The 23,637-nt window shown below is 43.1% G+C and overlaps 1 protein-coding gene across 1 annotated transcript in view; it reads left to right on the top strand.

Moving 5' to 3' along the window:
- The first annotated feature begins 106 nt into the window (after nt 1-106).
- The window catches only part of RSPRY1 (ring finger and SPRY domain containing 1), a 35,845-nt gene continuing 12,314 nt past the window's right edge, over nt 107-23,637 (top strand). The window contains exons 1-8 of the mRNA XM_081922707.1: nt 107-557; nt 11,745-12,239; nt 16,297-16,349; nt 18,358-18,470; nt 19,783-19,909; nt 20,991-21,049; nt 22,293-22,359; nt 23,394-23,525. Coding sequence (XP_081778833.1) covers nt 11,893-12,239; nt 16,297-16,349; nt 18,358-18,470; nt 19,783-19,909; nt 20,991-21,049; nt 22,293-22,359; nt 23,394-23,525 — 898 coding nt within the window. The 5' untranslated portion in view covers nt 107-557; nt 11,745-11,892. The remainder of the gene's footprint in view (nt 558-11,744; nt 12,240-16,296; nt 16,350-18,357; nt 18,471-19,782; nt 19,910-20,990; nt 21,050-22,292; nt 22,360-23,393; nt 23,526-23,637) is intronic.

The raw sequence follows: 23,637 nt of genomic DNA, 5'->3' as shown, positions 1-23,637 counted from the left end.
TCTCCCCGCCTCTTCCGCCTCCGAGTCACCCAATCGGACGCCGCGTTCCTTTTCCTCACCCATCGATCCAGCCAACCGAGGCTTCCGTCGCAAACAAACCAGCGAGTCCTGAAAGCGGCGTCTGCGACTGGGTTGGTTAAAAAAATAATAGGGGTGGGAAGGGACAGGCGGGCGCTTAGGATTGGCCAGCCTCCCTTCCGAGCGGCGTGGGCGGAGCTTCGCCTCTAGCAATTTGAGAATGGGCCGCGTGAGTGGAAAGCGACGAAGAGGAGGGGGCGTGGCTAGTTGCCTTGGGGATACGGAGCGAGGAGCGGCGGCGGCCTGGCGGGGAGGTGGGCGGAGCCGCGGCGCGCTCGCTCTCGGAACGGGGAGGGTCCGCGGAGGCCTCTTGCTCCGCCGCTGCCGCCGCCGCCTTTCCTTCCCGCCGCTGGCTGAGGAGAAATAGGCGCGCGGTGGCACAAAGAGGCCGCCCCGCCACTGCCCGCCGCCAGCACGGCGCTTCTTCTCTGGCCTTGACGGGCTGAATGGAAGGCGGCAGTCAGCGTGGAGCGGCTGAGGTGAGTTGAGAGGAGGGGCGCCTGGCGGGGGAGGGGAGGGGGCCGGGGGAGGAAGTGGAGGGGCGGGGGGAGGGCAGGGCCTGATCCTGATCTTGAAGTAGAAGCGAAGAAAGGGCCCCGCGGGTGGATGGGCGAGTGGGGAGAAGCCCAGCGCACAGGGGATGATAATTTCTCTTGAATTGGTTTTTTAAAATAGTATCTTAACGCTGTAACCCGCCCCAAGGTTTAATTCATTAATTGTGACAATGATGAAAGTCCTGGCAGTGAGGCTGAGGGTGGGAAGGAGCCTGCATGTGTACAATGCCTTTGTGCGTGTGTGATCTATTTAATCTCTCTCTCTATGATAACAAATGTGCATAACTGATCCACACATATGTACGTACGCATATACATATATACACAGGTGATAGTGACACAAGTGTGTGTATACATATCATACATATGCATGGTCTTACATCATTTTAGTATCTAATACATGGCTTGCATTATGGGTGGCTAGCCCTCAGATTGGGGGCCTGATCTGCTCTCCCCACCACCACCACACTCAGCAGTTTTTTCTCTCCCTTCCCACAAGTTTTAAAGTAGATGCAGCACTAAAGTGGGTTGAGCCTGGTGTGCCTGCAAATCCTCAGAGTTTTCCTCAGATGTCAGATTGATGGGTGTAGAAATGGACAGTTGTTTGGTATGGATTACCTGAGAAGGGGTGGCTGTATATGTGAGGGTGCACACACAAGAGTGTGGGGCGGCCACACCCACCACTGCCATGCAGCCCTCAGAGGGTTGGCCGAGGGTGAATGTGGTCCTCAGGCCAAGAAAGTTGAGCTACATCTGACTTCCATGATAACCCACATGCATGCAATTAATACACAGTATTGTTGTTATTGCTTACATTAGGATAACAGCTTTCTGAAGGGTAGTGGTGTTGGACTGTTGCAGAAAGAAAAGAGCCTTGTGGTACCTTTAAAGACTAACAAATAGTGCTGCTGCAGCACAGTGCTACCCTCTAAGATGTCGTTTGCAATGATAACGGTAATCAAAATTATGTCATTAATAACAGTGACGAAAGCTACTGTTTTAAGTGCAGCTCTTCAGGGCACTTTGCATGCATTTCTCTCAGTAGGCAGGTAGCATTTGACAGCTCAGAGTCCTCCAGGATAGCAGCCCAGAAGGTTAGAAATGCTGGCATTGACACAGCTGTTATCTAACAGCACCCAGATAAATGTTTTGAGGGAGGGTGAGTCCCCTTTCAAAGAATGCATTGAAATTTGGTCTTTGGGGAGCAGGGTATAACACACAGGGTAAAATATCTCTTCTTACAAATAGACTCCCTTCTGTTAAATATGGCTTTTTAGTGCATACACATTCATACTATTTATCCTAGCACATTTACCTAGGTTCTGCTTCATAGTAGCAGTGTTAATACTAGCATTTCTTGCCTCTGGGTTGCTGTGGTATAGGATTGTGAGCTGCCCAGTTTCCTCCTTGTGAAGGACTGCCTACTTTGCTTTGCTAAGAAAAAAATATGTGAAGTGGTTTGAATGCTCTAAAGCATTAAAGTAGCAGCATTGTAATGATGTAGCTATGAACATTGGTGCTGCTTATTTAGGCAATGATAATGGTCTTTGTCCTTTTTGTGCCTGAGGTTTAAGAAACCAGAATCTTTGAATGTGTAGTATCTGCCATGGGAGGGTATGAAGCAATGTCTTCCAGCACGATGTAGCTGTGGCTTACCCTTTGCTAGTTCAGCACACCTGCTTACTTCTCCTTTCATGCATGTGGAAGAAGCAAACCACGAACCCAGGCTGCATGGTTTGTTTCACTCACAGCAAATCACCATCTGTAGCCAAGGTTTGTTCTTGGCTTGCTTGGTATGTTTTGTTGGAGCAAAGTAAATCACAGTGATAACTGTTTTTTTATGTAATACTAAACCAGGGATCATGGTATAGTTCCTCTGCATGCTGGTAGGAAGAAGATAAACAACATTCCACATGGACCTGCTCTTTATTATGGTCGGTGAGCTGGGCCAAGCTTAAATCTGTGGTGATTACAATTTTCTTCTCAGTTTCTTCCTCCAGTATGAAACAATACTAAGCTCACTTTCACCACTCCTCTGACCTAGTGATAGGTGGAGCTAAATGAGTGAGGCTGATTGTTGCTCCTCAAGGAATAACTACTCCGGCCACTTTTCTGTTGCCAAACATAATAGTGTGTAATAGTGTGTTGAGTACGGAGGGGGAAATAGCTTGACTTTTACTAGCCCTTAACCCTCTTTGCTAATATTGATTTGTTTGTTTGTTCACTTGCTGAGCTGTATTTTTAAAGTTTTAATTATGGTTTTAAATTTGTTGCATTCTTTTGGAAGTGCTTTAATATACAGGGTTTTGTTTGTAATCATGTTGAATGGTGACTTTATATTTGAATGAATGAATACATGGATTGGTAACATAGTGTGTAACAAGGATGGGAGAGTATGTGGTCCTCCAACCATTTGCCTTGCTGGCTAGAGCTGATGGGTGTTGGCAGCCACCATAATCTGGAGGGCCACAGGTTCCCTATCCCTGCTATATAATCTTGAATACGTCTTGTCTAGAAAATGAGATTTCCTTAGAGTTTAAAATAGTAGGTTGGAGACCTGGGGATGTACTGGCGATGAGTAAGAGATTCCTGGGGACTAGGGCAAACTTGAAATGAAATGAGGAATGGCATATGAGAAAGCCTGAGGACAAGAATCTTCCTGTGGAGATAAGAGGGTACTGGTAAGCTATGTGGAGGTTGTCTGCTAAAATAGGGATGAGGGAGGACGACAGGCACTTCAGGTTGGAGTGAGTGTTCTGCTTTGTGATGAGCCAGGCAGTTTCTAGGGGAGACTAGCAGCTGATTTCCTCTTGCTTTTAAGATTAGTAATTCCCAAATTGTATGTGTTCTTTCATAATTATAGAAACCTTTTTGAGAGCCCAGAGTGCCCGCCCACAGAAGGCAGTCTGCATGATCCATTGAAGGGAGGCCTCTGGCTTTCTTTTTTCCACCTTCTATGGAGGTGGGTAATTCTGCCTTGTCTTTGTTTGGATCATTCAGCCATTTCTGACGCTACAGAATTATCTACCTCCAAGGATTGCAGGAAGAGGTTGCCTGTTGCATCCCTCCACCAGTCAGTGCCCTGGGTTTTCCGCCTGACAAAAAGCAAGCCCAGAGGCACAATTCTTGCAGGAATATGCTGGGCTACAGGTAGTGTAATTCTTACTCTTGCACGCTCTAAACCTTTTGAAGTTTGACGAAGTGCGTTTCTTCATTTTAAACTCAGTTAAAAAATGTACTTCTATCATCAAGAGTTTAGAAATTCATACTTTAGATGAGCAAGGCTATTTCTGAGGGAGATTAGCGGCTGCCTGCCTAGATGGTAGGGGCAGAACTGTGTTCTGCTCCCACATTTTATGAGATGGAAGACATGCTGCTCAGAGTTTTGAATGGTGCCTCATTCTGCGCATGATGCTAAGCTTCATGCTAAACCATGGCTTCACATCAATGCATGGGTTCCCAGGGTGCTCTGCCTCTAGTGCTACTGTGAGCTAAGCCATGTTTTGGCTTGGCAAGTCATCTGAACTGGGATGGTGGTTTGTCTTATTCCAAACAAAATAGGTGAGTGAGATTTGTTCTTAGTTTGTCTAGAGCCTGCCTTCTGCCCCTCACGTTGGGTGTCCTGATCCTTGTAGGCAGGAACCCCCTCATTCAAGTGTGATGTGTGAACAGAGTATGCAGAGAGACACTGCATCCTTCCTCATGGATTCTTCAATTATTCACATCCTTGCTCCAAACACACTTTTCACCTATAGTGATATATCATGGGAAAACATCATCTTTGTTAATTAGTCTGAGGGATGCTCTCTGCTGATGGCTATGAATAAAGTGGGGTGGGGTTGGTAGTACAGTGGGGAGAGTCCAGGATATAGGCCCAAATGAGCAATATTTGTATAAATAAGGTTTCCAGTCTGTATGCTCTTGAGTCACAGGAACAACTTTTTAGTCATGCCTGCTAGTTTGTGTGACTAAATCCAACACACAGTTTGGTTTGCTTATTTGACCAAGAATTTTTGTACAGTACTGTGGGGCAGAAGCGTTAGGGCTTCCCCTGCCATTACTTGAATAAATAAGACCTTAACAATTGCTCAGACAGAAGCATTTTTGCCATAGGGACTGGGTGGTCCATCAGCGTGGGCACAATTGATCAGTTCAGTATGCAAATAGATTCATAACCCATGACGCTCACACTGTGTAGTTGGTTTTGTAGCCTGTGGAGCTACTACACCTTAAATGACTAGGGGGAAGGGTAGGAAATCCATCTTCCTGCCCCAACTAGGATTAGCATTGAACAAAGCTGTAGTGGTGAAGCTTGGCCTCCTTGGCTGCTGCCTGTACCTCGTGAGTCTAGCCTTTGCCCAAGTGAGTCAGTCACTTGGCTAGAACCTCTCCCTTACATTGAGGAGGCTATCACCTGAATTTTCCTGGTCTGTTTCAGCTCCTAGCAGTTGGTGCAGTGCAGGAGATTGTGTGCTCTACCCCTTTGTATCAGCTGCCGACATTGAGGATAAGTGAGATAACTTATTTTTCACCAATGCATCGCTTCTTTCTAGTCAACTTTCGAGCACCATTCAGATACATAGAAGTGTGTGATGACCCATAACAGACCAGTGCTTGGAGGCTAGATGTGGACCAGTAAATTGAAGGTGAATCCTGAGACGACAAAGATGTTGTGTGTTCTGAATTGCTGAGTCTAGGAGGTTGGAGATTACCTGTTCTGGATGCGGCTGCACTCCCCTGGAAGTAGCCGGTTCATAGCTTGGCGGTGCTCCTAGATCCACTACTGCCCCTGGAGGTTTAGGTAGCCTTGGTGACCTGAAGTGCCTTTTTTCCAGCTATGGCCCCTTTTGGAGAGAGACGACCAGTGTACTCTACGCCCTGATACTGTTCAGACTGGACTATTGCATTGTGCTCTGTGTGTGGAATCCCTTGAAGACTGTTTGAATACTTCCACTGGTCAGAAATGCAGGCCCAGGAGAGGGCTCTCTCTGTGGCAGGCCCTAAATTATGGAGTTTCCTCCCTGCATAAATGTGTCTGGAATATTTATTGTACAGGTGAAGATTCACCTCTTAAACCGAAGTTTTAATTCTGCTTTGTGGGACCCACCTCTTTTGTTGAATTTATATTATTCTGCCCTGTTTTTTAAAAAAATGGTTTTACTAGTTTTATAATTATAGCAATTTTATCCATTTTTATAATTGTATATTACCAGTATATTGTTTTAACTCTCCCTGAGACCTTATGGTGAAGACTAGGTAAGAAATTAAATCAATCAATTAATTAATTTCCCCACCTTTTCTTAAAAGTATGTCATATGATTGTGACCCAAACTTGAGAATTGGCTTCCATAGGAGATTTAATGAAATTATAATCTTCTAAGCCTTTTAGCTCAGTTTCATGTTAATGTGTGCCTGGTAATGTGGAATGATTTGCATAAGGAAATTTTCTAATGCCCTAGACTAGAGATTGTAATTCTCTTGCTTATTTGACTTCATTTAGAAAACAAAGTTGAAGAAATAGCCAAGCTTTCTTTGCATTGTGTTTGCTGTACTTGTACTTCCCACTTCCAAGCCAAGCACTGCAGAAATATTTCTCCGTTTAAGAAACACCTCTGCAGTTATGACCTACACATCAGCAAACCCTAAGTTTGGATTGTGGATAAAACTGATGTCAATCATACATGAAAAATGATTTGCAATGTTTGCTTACCATATGTGCCCCATTTCTAGGAAGTAGGATTTGAAGAGAGTAACCCCAAATATAATCTAAGATTTAGACTGCACCATTCTTTGTCATAAAGCAAATGAATAGTTGGTGTTTTGTCAGTAGGGCTATTTTTTGTTTTAAATGGAGGGTCTGGGGAAGCTTGTACATGGGGACCATTGAGTCTCCGAAACAGAAACTTCTCAGGTGCCAATTGCAAATTTACACCTAGAAAACCAAAAATAAGGTTCTTATAATTGCATATTACTGTTTGGTTTTTAAACAGTAATTTTTACACTTCAGAAAATTGCCAAGCTCTTTCTGATTCAGGCAAGTTTAATAACAGAATGCGAAGAAATTTCTGGCATAGTATGATAGGGAGGTTTAACCAGACCCAAAATCCAGTTTGCACATGGGCATTCTTGTTTTCTTTGCAGAAACAGTCAAGCCACATTTTCTCTCTCTTTGAAATGCAAACAGTATCTCTGTGTTAACTTTTTGTGAGTTGATTCTCTTAGAGCTATGGGTTTTATGTATTTACGATGGGTGAGGGGAAAATCCAGCTATTACTGAGTTAAGACTGGAAACTGTAAGGTTGAAGTCATCCCTGTATTCAACTTTGGCTTCTTGGCAAGAATTCAGGGTGGGCAGGGTTTTTCCACAATGAGGTGATTATGGTTGAGTGTAAGGAAACACTTGAGGCTGTGAATCATTGATTCCTTCCCTCCTTACAAGGCGCCTGCGCTCAAAACCATTTCCAGCCAAGTTCTTAGCTGACCACTTCTGCTGAGTTGTTTGGACCAGGAAAATTTGGTGGGATGATCATATAGATGTCGTACGTTACATTGGATAACATGTTAAAATTACGAGTGTGGATGTCTTTTTATTGGAGACCTTCCCATAGAAATAGTGCCTGTGGAGCAAGCCTGTTCAGCTTTTTGTTTCAGGCAGTGCACAAGGGGAAATTTGCATTCTACAGTTAGAATTGTTCAGTAAATTAAGGAACCAAATTTGCATGCTTCATATTCTGTTGCAAGTGGTATACCCCTGTGTTTGCAGAAGCTAGATTTATGCACTTTTTAATATTACGAATTGGAATATAGGGGGAGGAGACCAGCTTTTTTCACAACGGGTGGCAGTTCATTCCTAGAGTTTCTAAGAAATTAAGTATTGCGTAGAAAAATCAAGTGTTCTTTTAAGTCTTTATTTTGTTACGCCGGCTCATAGTAGGCACTCTCTTTGTGTGTGTGTTGTGTGTACGTGCTAAGAAAAGGAGAGTATCAGGTGTCAAAAGGTATTTATTTCTAGTGTTGTGCCTGGAGCCCACAAAAATAGAACTCTTGCTGGAAGAATTTGTGTCTGATGCAATCAGTTGGCAAACATGTTGCTAAAAATACATGTACTGTAGTAGTTAACAGAGAGCAGCTGAAAGAGGCTGGTATTTGGGAGTCCTCGTGCTGCTTCCTTGATTCACAGAACTAGCAGTAGCCAAGTCTAGTTTTCATCAGTACTGTATTAGCACTTCCCAATGTGTGTGTTCCTCTGATAAGCAGAGGTGACCAAAAGCATGCTGGCTATTTGAAGGGAGTTCTTGAACTGTCTGACAGGCAGACCACGCAAGGCCTGCTGATAGTAGGGCCAAAAACCCTTGCTTGGAAGTTGTTGTTTTTCTAAGTTGTACTGTGCAATGCTTTCCAGACCTGTGAATGATACCCTTGGTTCCCAATGCATTTCTTGGCCACTAACACACTGGTTTGTGCATACAGCAAGTTACTGCAACTTTGTAGGGCTGTGAATTTTATTGGATGATGGTTTGGAAATTATTTGTTATTGTTATTTATATTTCAAAATTTCATAAATATATAGAACAGCACAATTTTATGTGGTAAGTTATACATAATGGGTTGTATCCATCATAGCGCTACATGAACAAAATGCATTGGATGGATGGTGTTTAACTACCTTGTCTCATCAGTGCAAGGGTTTCTGCTTGCGCAACAGAACATTATGCCCCCCTCCTTCCACTATGTGTCACCTAAGTCTGTTCTAGGTTTCCCCTAACACTCCTGAGCAGCTTTGGCAAAGGCACGGAGCACATGAGGAGGAGGAGGCGGGGAAGACATGTTATGCAAACAGAAATCCTTGTGGTGATCAGACAAGGTAGTTGAACTTCATGCTATGCATTTTGTTCTCTTTCAGAGGTAGAGTAAGTTGAGAGCTGATAAGGAAAGGTGTCACATACACTTCAGTTTCTCCCCCTGCTCCCCATGTCTTTTCACAAGGGACTGACTCATTGCTTCCACATTGCCAGAAATGTTCTGTCTCTGTTAGGGGTAGAGGGGTATGTGGCATATGTGAGACAAAGCTTAAACAAACGAGAAGCTAGAAATTGGCTGGCAGTGTTTTTTATAGGTTGATGTACTTAAGTGAAAAATATAGGAAAAATACAGACTTCAATCAAATTAGCTGTTATACCTGTATATATCTAAAGTGCATTAAGGTGGGGTGGCAGCTGAGGGTTACATAGACTGTTTACTGTGAGCTGTAAGATGGCTGGTGCACAGATAATTTGTTTATGTATTGAGTGCCCAACAGAGCAGTTTTGCTTTCTGTAAGGGCTACTTAACTTCGCATTTGCAGCTTATCTTTGTCTTTGCAGCATGTGTAGAACTTCTTTTTCAGGAAACTGGCAAACTGAGGAGAGTAATAAGCTCCCCCTTGTTAGTTGAGAGTCTCCATCCCAAGTACTGTGCTAATTCACTGGTTTTACACCATGGGTTGGCTCCTAATGATTTTAAGAGAAACTTGGACATTGTGCTTTGAAACCAAATTATGCGTGCTGTTATATAGCCTGTATCAGTTTAGGAAAAATAAGGCAGAGGAACAACTTAAATAGGTTTGCATCAGTGTACCTTAATCCTAGGTGCACAGTCATTTCATGGGTTGTTGTAAGTTATGACGTTTCAAGATGATTGACTTGATGCTTCAGCCTCTAGTAATCTGTGAAACTGAGTTCCTCCCCTTCTTCTGCCTTACACACTGATGTGCTGGGTGATCTAAATATACTGACTTTCAGGCTGTGTGATTATATATATATCAGTCATACACGAGAATGGTATATCTCATGTATGATGGATCAATATGACTAATAATGACGAATAACATCACTTACTTTCTATATTTAATCAGTAGAGCACTTATTTTCTCCCAATAGAGAGTGGTAGAAATTCTAACTGTAATCAACAAGTGAAAAATTAGTTCTCATTCTCGTTTAGAAACAAGTTATTCTAAGAGTCTTAGATTTTATTTGCCAGGTCCAAATCACTCACAGTAATTCCTTAATAATTTGATATTAGAATAGCTTTACAGGTGGACAAAACAAAAAGACAGGCGTTGAACCTGCTGTCACATGTGTGTATTGTCAACAGGGCTATGGCATGCAAAAGATCTCAGGTTCACTTCCCAGCATCTCCAGGTATCGCTGGGCGAGATCTTATCAGAAATTGTGAAGAGCTGCTGCCAGTTAATGTAAGCAATACTGAGCTATATGGACCAATGGTCTGACTTGGAATAAGACAGTTTCCTGTGGAAAGCTTGGGTTTTAGTCATCACTGGGCTAAATGTGAGTTTTCACATAGATTAGTACTTCCTACACCTTACTCGGGCTGGTTCAGGTAGGATTTTGGGTTGATAATCATCCAGGTAAATTGTACCTTGTTCCATTAAATTGTAGTTTTCATATTATGACTAAGCTTTTATAAGTAGTGGTTTCACAAAAGCAGGTTATTTTGATAGTTACAGCTATACCACTCTCAATATAGTGGTGTGAATTGGTCTAAAGGAAGGAAGGACCAACCTATATGGAAAGTTCAGCTCTCAGTATCACTCTTCCCTGTTGTTGTTTTTTAAAGATTTACAAGCATCTTGCATTTTTTTTAATTAAGCCAGTTGATGCATTCCAGTCATTCACTGTGGAGGGCCATGTGTCATGAAGTTACATCTCTTCCTCCTTTCTCCTTTTGCCACCCTGTGCTCAGAAGAGCTTTATGGTTACCCAAATATGGCAGCCAACTTAGTGCCAGTGCCAGCATCTGGCTTGCTTTTGGGAGGCAGGTTCTGAGCCCTCCACCATCCCCATCACTCTCCTCCCTCCACTGGCCTGGTCTTATTTAAGGTATTTCTATGCTGGTTTTCAGACAGACATCACAAAACAGTTTATATAAACATTATTACAATAATAATAACTGATTTTTTAAAAACAACAACAACCAATTGAAAAGGCAACTGTTTGTTTAGAAGAAGCTGTGATAGTAACTTATTTTCTGCTCTGCTGCAGAGTGGGTAGTTCTGCAGGAGGAGGGAGGGGCCACCACTGGCAGCTGGACCTGGGCAGCTTACTAGGCTGTGGGTTTCGTTTCCACTCTCTTCAAAGCAAGATAATTCTTCATAGACCTTTATGTGCCATTTCCTCCATCAGTTGACAAGTTGCCATTTGTTTCGGGGCATAATGCTAATGGAAACTGACTGGGCAACTTGAATTGTGTGGGGTTCTTTACCCTGCTTTTTGATAGTTAGATAACATTTTTATTCTTGGTAAGCTGGCTGGAATATCAGAATACACTTATTTTCAAATAAAGCATAGTAGAAGAGGCAAGATGGTATATGGAGGGCTAGCTGAAATCCATAGGTCTCTGGCTCCTTGGTTTTTATTTTTATTTTAAATGCCCACCACTTAGTAAACTGATCTTTTTTTTCAACTTGAGGCTGGCTCCTGGAGAAACAGAAATATTTTTCAAGCTCTATACTGGCTGCACACTCTACCTGCATTTCCCAGTGACCCAACTCCCTTGCAGCTGGCTTTGGACTCACACAAAGGAGTGGGAAGGACTTTACTACTGGCTGCCTGAAGAAACCTCGCATTGATCATTTGTTTTAGGATGGCGGGGATCTGGATGCAGTTTGAGCCTCCCCCAAGAACTGTGTATACGTGCATTTCCCTCTCCCGCTTCAGTTTACTTTGAGAACAGCATGTTAGAATGCTTCAGGGTGGGGATAAAATGGAGGGAATTGCGGTTGATTAGCATTTTTATAGCCCTGGGTATCTGAACGGGACAGAATTGCAGTACTGGGCGCCTTAGCAGATTTGAGGATAAGAAGCAAGTTTTCCCTCTTTGTAGCATCAGCTGTTGGGTTTAAGGCAGGGTTGGGGAACTGGGCTGGGACTGATGGGAGTTGGGAGTCCACCAGCATCTGGAGGGTACAGGTTCCCTTTCTGGTGCAGGACACAAAGGTATGCCAAAGGGGAAATTAGGATTGTTTGCCTGCTTGCAAAGGAACTTGTTTGCTAGTCACATTATTTTACAATTTCAATCCAAGTTGATGGGCTTGTATTTTTTCTTACCCTCCAGGCCTCCTTTTGGATGACCAATGTGTATCTTCCATGATGATGTCAGACACTTACCCAGCCATTCCCTGCCCATTCCAGTTGTTACAGACTCATATGATGCAAAAGCTGCAATTCAGGATCCCAAAAACATTGCTTTTAAAACTGTCTAGATGATTGTCGTTGCTTTGGTTGTGTTCTATGCGAGCAGGAGCCTTCTCCAAGGTTTACGGCTGACCCTTGAACAGCACATTCCCTGTTTGCTGCAAACCTTGGGGGCTAGCAGCATGGGCAACTCCTGTGTTTGTCGGGAAGACAGTGGGGTAGAAGACAATGCAGAATCCAGAAGTCGCCAGACAGAGAACAGCAGAGTGCCTGTATCGGACTCCAGGAGCCACCCGAGGGACCCAGTGAGGCCCCCCCGGCGGGGACGGGGGCCACATGAACCAAGAAGGAAAAAACATAACGTGGATGGATTAGTACTTGACACGCTAGCAGTAATTCGGACGTTGGTAGACAAGTAAGTACTTCCTGAAGAGAAATATTGCCATGGATGTACCTTCCTTCTCTTGTAAATTGCTGTGCTGCAATCTGTGGAGACTGCTCTAATGTCTCCCTCCAGTGGCATAAAAGTGGACAACTTTATGTTGGAATTGGAAATGTCTACAGATGTTTCAGGAACAATCCATGAATAAGATAGTAGATTCGTCTTGGCTTCTCCTCGCAACACTTGCGCTTTTTGAATACCCCTCCAGCAGTTCATTTTGACGTCCAAAGTTTGTTTCAGTGAAATCTTACTCAGCCCTGTAACCTTACACTGCCTGATTCCGTTGAGTGGCAGCCACTGCAATGCCTACACCAGTCGTGGGAGGAGAGCCAAATGGCAAACTGTCTTTGTGTCATGTTGAGACTTCTACAGTTTCAACAGACACAAAAGCAATATACAAGATGCTGCCTAAGGTCTTTGGAGGCCAGAGGTAGTTCTGCCACCTTTGATGGCAGAAGAAAGGTTTCCTTTGGGACAGAAGGGGACACTCTGATAGTGCTAGTAAGTGCTGTTGGGATTTGTTAGCCAGTTTGACTTCCTTCAACCAAATTCCCTTTGTGTGTTTGCAGTGCTTTGTAAGATTGGGCAGCGCATGCTAAGGAGGCAGTTATTTAGGGAAGCTTTCCTCTGACCCCTTTCCTAACTCAGCAGTTGAAGATGTCTTCGTGGATAGGTGGGGGGCAGCAACTTTGTGCTTGTCCCCTGTCTTTGAGTTGACTTGCTTCTGCAGAAGCATGTATTGGAGTGGTCTGTTGGTCTGCCCCTTCTAAAACTCCAGATTGAAAGGAGTTAAAGGAGGAATAGACATGAAGAGCAGTATAGAAATTTAATTATTGTTAACAATAATAATATTAATAGATAATAAGGCTCCCAGGGGCTACCAGTCATGTTGATACTTTCAGAATCAAATAAAGCCCATTGCTTGGATAATAGCCAGAAATGACTGATTCCCTTATCCTGCTTGTGGACTTTCCATAAGCATCTGGCTGAGCACTTTGGGAAACAGGAATCTGGGCTTGGTCTGGTCCAGCAGGGCTGCTCCGGTGATATATGTGTTGTGCCAATTCTTACAAATGTTTACATAATGGTTAATGATAAGTGGAAAGATTCTGAGTAGGGTAAAGCAATAAAGCCACTTTCAAAGAAGTGATGCCTGGGTGCGTTCTCTGGTGGCACAGCTTGTGATGTTTGAATTGGATCTGAATAACCCTGTTGAACCATGAGCACATTGGGAGTGGTTGGGGACAGGGGGCTACAGACAGGCAAAGGAAGGAATATCCCAGGCAAGCAAAGTTTATGTGAGGAGGGAAAGAGACATGATCACACCCTTCCAATGGCAGAGGAGCTACTGCTACATATCATAGCAACAGCACCAACAAAATTGTCCTTAATGCTTCCTTTCCTGATTAAAATTGTCATTATTCGTTGTCAGTTTGAGTTATCTTTGTAGTATCTTAAACATCAACAAGGGTGTTGACAGTTTCCTTCCTGCTTTATTATCTGAGCTGCTGTCAAAAATGCTCTTTCATAACTCCTTAAATAATCACTTCATTCTTTGCTACCTGCCAGCTCCAAGCGTCTGAGGCCCTTTCTGGCACAGACTGGAGCTTCTGTTTGTCCTAGGCCACAGTCTGAAGGCACGTGATGCCCCCACCTTGTTGAAGCAAAGAGGGTCTGGGTCTGATTAGGGTTTGACTTCAAGACTGCCTGGGAATCCTTTGTGAACAGCCTTGCGTTTTGTGGTGGAGGGAAAGACTGGGTATAAATGTAATAAACAGAAGCTTCTGGGCACAATGGAATGCATTTCCACCTCTCTTCTCAAGCATTATAGTTTACTTGGATTGAACCTCAGCAGTACAATGCTTCTCCTATGCCACTTCTTTCAAGTTAATGACGTCTGTTTTCACCCGCTTTGTGCTGAGAACAAAATGAATGACTCTCCCACTTGCGCAGAATACAACAGTGTGGGGCAGTGGGGTGTGTTCAGTTGCTTTCAGGACTATCTTGTTCAAGCATTATTGGCTATAAACATTGTATTGTTTCAACTTGGGGGGTGCTGACCTGAATAAACTAACAGACAGTTTTCTACAAAAAGAGTAGGCTGTTTTGGGGGATTTTCTAGCAATAGTAAAAATTCATCCTGGTTGGATCCTATTTTTCCTTTAAGGGGCTCAAAGTAGCATCCAGGGGTTATCAATTGTCCCAAGGCTACCCAGTGTGCTCAATGGCTGGGCAGGGTTTTGAACCCAGGTCTCTCTAGGCTAAGTCCCAAACTCTGTTTCTACTCCCTCACCTGGGCACTGGAAGGGGCATGTCTACTAACAAGTTACTACGGAAAGCACTTGGTAGAATTCTTAGCCAGTGGGAATTCAGTCCTGTGATAGAACATATTGCCAAGCACAAATGGTCACATTATAAGTGGAAAATAGTTTTCTGATTCTCCTCCCCAGCCCAACCCCCCAAGATTGGATCGCAAGCGTTCTGTTGCTTCCTTCCATGCCCTCTGTCATTCAGCATTCCACAACTTCCATTCTCTTTCGTGTTGTGTTCTGTTAACACTTGGTGTGTAGCAGCTGGCCTTGAGCCAGAGGTGCTCTGTCTTCTGTTCTGAATGGAGGACTCTGCCCCTCTTCCCTCTTGTACCCTTAATGGTCTTGCCTTTTATATTTTAGACCTTGGGTGTGGACCTCTGTGTTTTTATACTTTCATAAAAGCACTTGGTATACTTTTAGGAACTGTGGCAATAATGAAAAGATTCTACATTAATGTATTGACACTGTCTCATTATCCTAAGAATTTGGATTATTGCAGTATCCTCTGAGGCAGTGAGAGTGTGAACGGATGCTCATCAGATTTTCACAACAACTGATTGCACTGGTTGCCAGTTTATTTCCAGGCAGAAATCAGTGTGCTGATGATTACCTTTAAATCCCTAAATGGTTTGGGCCCAGTCACTTTCCTTACCAACCTGCCTGCTCCATTAGATTTGCTGGGGAGGTTGTTTTTCTTCTTCCAAGGATGGCTGAGATGCAGCTGGCTGGGATGTGGCTTTTTCTATGGATAACGGAATTCCCCATCTTGGGAGGTCCATTTGGCCTCTATATTTTCCACCACATGGCCAAGAATGTTGTTCGTTCCAGTAGATGTTTGGCCTGCCAGGTTCTAGTTTTAATGGCAAACCTCCATATCAGCTTTCTTGTTTCTTCTAATAGGCAAAGGAGTGCCTTTTGCTGGAAGGCTTCCAACAGTCTCTTAAATTAATGATACAAATGAAGGTTTCTGGCCATTGAATCCTGGGGGTATGGTGCTGATTATGGCAATTGTCTAGAGAAGCCCTGTTGCGTGCAATAAGAGTTTTTGTATGCCAAGTCAGGGTCTTTGTTTTCATGTTCACTCTAGATGACTGCACCACCACAAAGCCATTTTGTTCCCCACTTCCAGTTTGTTGTAGGGCTGATAAATATCCTTCAGGCACATCTGTACATGTAGATCCCTGGATTTCATTCCCATGGTTCTGTACTTGATGATGTGACTGTGGCCTAGGAAACATTTCTGCTACACCAGTATGGGGAAGTAGTGAAGAGAGAAGGTTCAAAGTCCTTATCAGCCGCGGTTTGGCTCAGGGTTACCATGACAATCACTGGCTCTCAGCCTAACCTGCCTCACAAGGTTGTTAAGAAGATAAACAGGTGGCCATGTATGCCCCTCTGAGTTCCTTAGAGGAAGGGTGGCACAAAAACCTATTTAGTAAACAAATATGATAGTTATTCTTCTTCATTATAGATATGAGACTATATCCAACCAGATTCTACTCAGAATAGACTTATTGAATTTCATGGACCTGTTAGTCATGTCCAGTCATTTCATTGGTTCTACTCTGAATAAAATTAACATTGGATAGGAACCATGGAACTTAGCTGGCTGTTAAACAGTCATGGATCTCCTGCATTGCTCTTCATTGTTAGCTGGTATGACTGTGCCAACTTTGATAATGATTAACGTAACCTTTTTGTCTTGTGTTTTCTTCCAGTGATCAGGAACCTCCTTATTCAATGATGACTTTGCATGAAATGGCTGAAACAGGTACCTCCCTGCTCTAGTGTGGCACTCCAGTTGCAATCTACTAAGAAACCGTTTAGCTCTGTAAAGAAGCTTAAGAGTCGCACTGCATGTTTATTTCCAAGGGTTGAGGCAATTTTACAGTGATTACCTAAATAATACTGCTACTTGACAATGAGCTTGGTAAATTTGTAATTAGCTTAATATGTGTACCTGTCTAATCTGGCTAAATTTATGAGGTATGCTGTTGCGAAATCAGCCTGCCAGCTGCCACAAGGCTCAAGCTAACAGGCTTATTTTGGTTTTACATTGAGCTAGTAAACAGGCCTTGGAGTAACTAGGAGAATAGTTTGCTTCCAAATTAAAAGGAAAATGTTAATTAAATACTGAGGAACCTTGCAGGATATGGGAAGAATGTCCCCAAATGTGTGTTGATATCTCTAGACCAGTCTTCACCAACCTAGTGCCCTCCAGATATTTTGGGCTAAAGTTCCTGTCATCCCCTTTCAGCATACCAGGTGGGCGAAGTTGGCTCCGGACCACTATACCTTTTAAGCATTTTTGCCTGGAGCAACTGTAGATGTCTGAATTCCTCGGTTCTGGAGCTGCTTAAAATACCACACCTGCTCATGCAGCTGTGGTTTTAAGGAGCACAATTCCTAAAGATGTAATTGAAGACTTGACAGTAGCTCTTTGGAACAGCTAGAGGCAGATCAATTTCATGTCTGATGCAGTGGATTTCCATGACACAAACAGTTTATCATCCTTTATTTCCTCATAAAAAAATTATACCCCTTTATCTCTAAAAAGGACTCGAGATACATTTCCCCTCCTTTAAATTCAGTGTCCAAAGTCCTTTGGACTTTATTACATGTAATTCTTCTAAACTGGTGCTGTACTTAACATGTGGAAAACGAAAAAAGCATCTAGACAGTAATGTCAATTGTGGCTCTGACAATGCCTTGCTCTGCAATGCAGCCTTTAGGCCTCAGTCACTTTGACTTTCCCCTTCTTCCTTGGTGAGGTACTTGAAGAAAATGAGCCAGGGTAAGACAATGTCACTAACTAATCAATTAAAATGCTCTTCAAGAACAGAAACGTGAGAGTTCAGATTTTCCTGCCTGTTTCACTAGCAAGTTATAGATTATTTTCTTTATACATAAATGATAGGAAATATAACAGCCTATCCACAAATTCCTCTCTGTGTCCTGCTGTTGGAGAAGGAGACTGCTGGGAACCGGTTTGGGAAAGGCAGTGTGTTACCTTTGTTGCACTCTATCTCCTGTGTGCCTTTCTTAAACTTAAACCATAGTTTGAGAAGGAAGGGTGGTGTGTTTCTGATCTTTTGCCTCTTATAAAATAACTCTGGAGCTGGCTTTCCAAGAGATAATGTATTAGACCTCGTAGTATTCAGGGAATCCTTCCAAATTCACTAATCATTACCTATAGAAGCCAGTTCCTACATTCTGTTACAAATCACTGTTCATACCAAGGGATGGAGGTTATGCAGAGATGGATCTGGTTCAGTCATTAGTGGCTCCCATTAACTTAGTGGGACATAGTAAAGGAACTTCAGAGAGGGAGCAAAATCTCACCTTATTTCTATGCTGTAGAAACTCATGGCAATGATTGTGCATAAGCATCATGTTACAAAATGCAGCTGAATTTGTGACTTGCCTTCACTGAGAAGTGTTAATGCTCAGTGTTGGTGGTGGTATTATTATTATTAATATTACTATTACTATTTATTGTACTTATGAGTCATCACTAGATATTGCAGTTGAGTAAGAAATATGCATGTGTGAACTTGTCCTAACATTAATCCCTGGAGCTATGAATATTTGCCCTATCTCCAGGAGCTGAGTTTGTCCTGCTATTGCAGTCTAGATTAGCAGCTGCTTGTTAACTGTGATGTGTTGTTCAGATGAATTGTTAAAATGCTATTGAAATCATACTTGTGATTCGTGTATGATTATTGTCTCCATCTATTGTTACCAGTCTAAGACAGTTGCCTCTGTTTTGTGATTGACAGATGAAGGCTGGCTGGAAGTTGTCCAATCCTTAATTAGAGTTATTCCATTAGAAGATCCCTTGGGACCAGCTGTTATAACTTTGCTTTTGGATGAGTGTCCATTGCCAACGAAAGTAAGTAAAATAAATGCATGCAGACTTGGTAACCTTATTACAACAGCATGTAGCATCCCCTACACTGAGAGCCAGTGTGGTGTAGTGGTTAAGAGTGGTAGTCTTGTAATCTGGGGAACCGGGTTCGAGTCTCCGCTCCTCCACATGCAGCTGCTGGGTGACCTTGGGCCAGTCACACTTCTGTGAAGTCTCTCAGCCCCACTCACCTCACAGAGTGTTTGTTGTGGGGGAGGAAGGGAAAGGAGAATGTTAGCCGCTTTGAGACTCCTGAAGGGGAGTGAAAGGCGGGATATCAAATCCAAACTCTTCTTCTTCTTCTTCTACTGTCGAACTGATTCTGACCAAACTTTTTAACAATGCACATCTTAAGAAACAACATTACAATGTGTCATTTTCACATCAACAATTTCCTGAACAAAAGTTTCAAAACACAACTGAAAGTCATTGGACGGAAAGCTTGTTCTGGTGAGCACACAGAGACACATGCATAGAGTTGTATAAACTCTCTGTTATCTGAATCTGCTAATTGCTTGTCCAAACTGAGAATTAGGCTGTTGATGCCTTCAGAATTCATGTATGCTCCACCATTTTGTAAAGATACTGAATATATAGACTTCGTGCCCATAAATCTTTCTGTATGAACTATGAAATGCATTAGGATATCTATCACATGACTAGAGAAGTCAGTAAGAATTCTTTCCCCCCCTAGTGCGCATTGCTTAGTCAACTTTGTATAAGTGTACCACGAGACCAAAAACACTGCAAAACCCAGGCACTTTTAAGATTTCTCTTGGGCCCTCTCTCCTTCCAAAAATATGATTCATGAGTCTCCTCTCATCATATGACTAAAGAAAGAGTTGAAGGGAAACAACACTTTGCAGAATGGCTGGTGTGCTTTCCTTTGGCCAAGGTTCTTAAATAGCTTATGCTGGATTTATCCCACAGGCTTCAGTGGCACAACTCCAGAGTGAGAGATTTTAGGATTGCAGCTATATATTGTTTTACAGTGAATTACTTTTTAAGAAGGAAGAAGTATTTCCTAACTTCTTAAAAACCTGTGACTACTTATTTAGTGTCTTGATAGTCCTTGCAGTTTTGTGGATGCGAGTTGCTGTTTTTCTAACAGAAGCTGTTAAACAAGAGGTTTTGCACATGCAAAAATAGGGAGCGCATGTTTTGTTCCCCAATGGTTACAAAGTACCGTGGAGATAATTGGGAGTATCTTCTGGTTCTGTCTGGACTGATATAAAGAGAAGGGACTGTGTCTCTCAGTGTTCTACTATTCATTAGCATTTTAACTTGTCTTGTTTAGGATGCATTGCAGAAGTTAACGGAAATATTAAGTTTAAGTGGAGCTGTTGCTTGCCAGGATGCCTGTCATCCTGCCAAACACCGGAACACAACAGCAGTACTAGGCTGTTTGGCAGAAAAACTTGCAGGTAAGAAGGATTTTTAATGTTTTTATGTAACTGTGGGGGTTATTAACAGGCACCCTGCTTTGTTTTGCTCTAGATTCTCCCCTCCAGTCTCTCTGCTCAGGCCACAGGTGATCTGGTGTAAATACGTTGCATGTAACTCCCATCATTATCAAGAGTACGCCCTCAATATCCTGGGGCAGTGCTTAGAACATTAACTCCCTAATTGAAATCAACGAGTCTTTAAAATGTTTTGTTCAGCTGCACCCAGGCACCCACAGCTGTGGTCTCCAGATCATCAATGATGCCCAGCAGGGTGTCTCCAGTGTATTCCTCTACAGTAGGCAACATCTTTTTAAAAAAATAATGCTGGCAACACCAGAAAGCAAAGGGTTCCTCTTTGAAAGTAGTTTCAGGCTGTGTTGTTTTGCTAGAATGCACACTTACTGTTATCGGTTACAGTGGGAGGGAGGTTGCAATACACCTTCTGCTCCTCCATTTGAATGCCCCTTAACTAGGGGCAGTAAATACAAGAGGGGTGTACATACTTTGTGTAGCTGGGTCTGGGAAGTGTTCAGTAGGAACAATACTTGGCTGTCACACCTAGCAAAAATTTGTGGGCTCCTGCCTGCATCCGATATACGGCTGACTGCTGGAGGTTAATACTAAAAACAAGGGGATGGATATTACCTTCATGCCATCTTGTGAACTTATCTGTGGAGTCTAGCTTTCTGAGATCCTTTTAAGCACAGTATGATTGTATGCTTACCCAAACCCTTGGAACTGCCCCTGTACAATCATCCCTTGCCTTCTGGAGCCAGCACACTGAGTAGGCTTTGCCACCTTTGGTTGAAATTGCACAAGTTACACGTGCTTAAGATGCAATATTACTGTATTTAAAAACATTGGCTTTTCCTGCTTAATTTTTTTTTAAAAGCTAAACTAAATATACTTGATTTCTTTCTTTCTTGCACAATGCCTTATGCCTATAGAGCACAAGATATCAGGGAGGGCAGAGTTGTACATTAAGCTCTTTGGAATTGACTTTTAAAAAACGTAATGCAGCAGCTTCGATGCACGTGTTTCATTTTTAGTGTTCTTGCAGGCCCTGCAAGTGTAGGTTTACTCAGCCAAGGGATCTTGGAATACTTGCTGCAGAGCTTGGTGAGTATCACAATTTAATCCTCCTCTAATGTTATTCCTCTTTAAATGTTATGTCTTGTGTGTGTGAACATCAGAGGGATCAGGGCCTTGCATTTCATCCTGTTAAGTTTTGGGAGGAAACAGCTCCCAACATGGGGTCAAGCCTTCATCATTGCTGCTGCTGCTGCCGCCACCATCCTCCTTTTTCAGTAGTGAGTGTGTGTTGAGGGGATGCATAGAAATGGGGAGGGGGCATTGCTGAGAGGTAGAGCACATGCCTTGAATGCAGAAGCCCCCCATATCAGAAGGTACAAGTCAGCTTCAGAAGTTGTTCATGTGGCGAAGAGTCATGTGCTCACCTGCACATTTTTTCCTCTGGGCAAGCAGTGAAGAGTAATGTTCCCATCCCACCATCTGTAGGTGGTGGTGTGGATTTGCCCCTTTAGGAGCATTTATAAACTTACAGGCAACTTATTTCTGTTTTTCAAGAAAAAAAGCAATGTATAAAAAGTCTTAAATTAAAACCAACATTGTAAAATCATTACATTGTTCTTTAGTACAATGGAAATGAATGAAAGTATAGAATTTAGAGGCCTCAGATTTGTCTGGAAAGCTTTGAAAGGTTAAAAGAAAGCTTTTTATAATGTGTTGACAGAAATGATAGGAGGTAGAACACGGCCTCCCCTGCCAGACTTAATAGGTGAGAAGAAATTGCTTAGAAATTTCATCCCCTCTGTGGCCCGGGTTCAGATGCCACAGTCCTCCAAGCCATGGTTTGGAAGATCAGCAATACATCAGCATCAGCTCCACTCTCCTCAAGTTTCTCACACACATTTCTTGCTGTGCTTTGGCCTCTAGTTATAGTTTGTTCAGATTCCTGAAGCAGTCCATGATCAGCAGTAGCCTCCAAGCCACAGTTGCCAGATTTGAACATTACAGCAAACTACAGTTAGAGGAAGCCTGAAATTGAAGGAGGCGGTTTGTGGGGGTCAGTGGCTTGTTTTCCGATCCTCTGAGCTGAGCCATGGATATTTCCGTAATCCAGAACAGCTTCCTTCTTCCTTCTGCATAGGACTTTGTCTTGGTGCTTGGGTCTCTAAAAAAAGCCCTGTAATTAGACCGTTCCTCTTATGACAAGACATGAATGCTTTTGTCTTGAAAGTGCAATGTTTTTCCCTGTATTTGACAAATTGGCTAAAGTTTGTTGTTTTCGGAGGTCGGTTTAAGGGAATACTGTATCCTTTAATTCTCTTGTTTATCTTAGGAGTTCCAGTCCCACCCAACTGTAATGCTTTTTGCACTAATAGCCCTGGAAAAGTTTGCACAAACAAGTAAGTGAGTTACAGTAGCTCAAAATCTATGGGGAAAACACAAGATGGTTCCTAGTAGTCTGTGTGTTGGACTCCCCCCCCCCCCATGCACACACTTTGTTCATAAGCATGCATGTGCCACTGACAAGATGGCTTAGGCTTGCTCCAAGTGCTATGGAGTTCTTTATTGTGAACCTTCAGAGCCTGACAACTGCTCTCCCTCCTCTGCTCTCAGGCTCCACCTGAGATTTGGAGGGTATTCTTAGTTGCCTGGAAGCAGCTGAGCAGCATGTCTGCTGTTGCACCTTCCTCTAAAGAGAACACCAAATGACTGTGTGGTGTGGCAGGACTGTTGAGTTGTGCCTGTGGTTTTGCATATCTGTGCATGGTGCTGCCTACAGTCTCAATATCCTGACAAGAGTTGCCTTGTTTTTAATGGATGAACAGGCCCAAGTGATGCTCAACCAAAGGGCAGAGGGAGATCAAAACATGTTTAGCCTTCAAACAGAGCCCTTTAGCGCTATAAAGTAGGGGTGGGGAGCCTCAGGCCTGGTGGCCAAATACAGTTCTCCAAGCCTCTCTATGTAGCCCTCGGGCCTCTCCCCAGACCACACCCCTTTTCTCCAGCCCTGCTTTCCACCCTCCTTGAGTGCTTTTGCTTGCCTGCCTAGGATGCATCTTTGAATTCTGATAAAGCCTGGGTGGAGAATGGAGAGGGGTGTGAGTGTGTGTAGGATGTTGCCTACTTGGGCTGAAAAAGTTACCCACCCCTGCCAGATAGTAAGGGTGTGGTGTCAGGAGGGCAGGGAAGAAGAAATGGTGTCTGCAAAGGCCCTATTGGATGCTTGGAAAGGTGCTTTGCTTAGCTAATCATCACATGGCCAGTGACGTAAGTTCCACTGACTGCTTAAATGTTGCCTGGTTCCTCTTTGAGAAAGAGAGAATAGAAACTAATACTGCTTTTGGATACTTAGAAAATGATATGTTTAAGCATGAACAAGCTTTGTTTCCAGTGAAGGTTTTTTGACAATCATCACTTTGTGTTACCATTTTAGGTGAAAATAAAATGACAGTTTCTGAAACGTGCATCAGTGACCAGCTAGTCTTGTTAGAGAAATGGACAGATAATCCAGACTACTTAAAACGCCAAGTTGGATTCTGTGCCCAGTGGAGTTTAGACAATCTATGTAAGTAAGAATTTATCTGTGAGACGGGGGCGTTGCTGGTGACATGCTCTGCATTCAAAGATGCAATGTTTTATTTGGTATTTAAGCAAACTTTGACTGCTATGGTGTAATG

The sequence above is a fragment of the Podarcis melisellensis genome, assembly GCF_964234715.1.
Source record: "Podarcis melisellensis genome assembly, chromosome: 8".
Lineage (NCBI taxonomy): Eukaryota > Metazoa > Chordata > Lepidosauria > Squamata > Lacertidae > Podarcis > Podarcis melisellensis.
The sequence above is the reverse complement of the archived record's forward strand: the minus strand, read 5'-3'. Positions and strand labels throughout refer to the sequence as shown.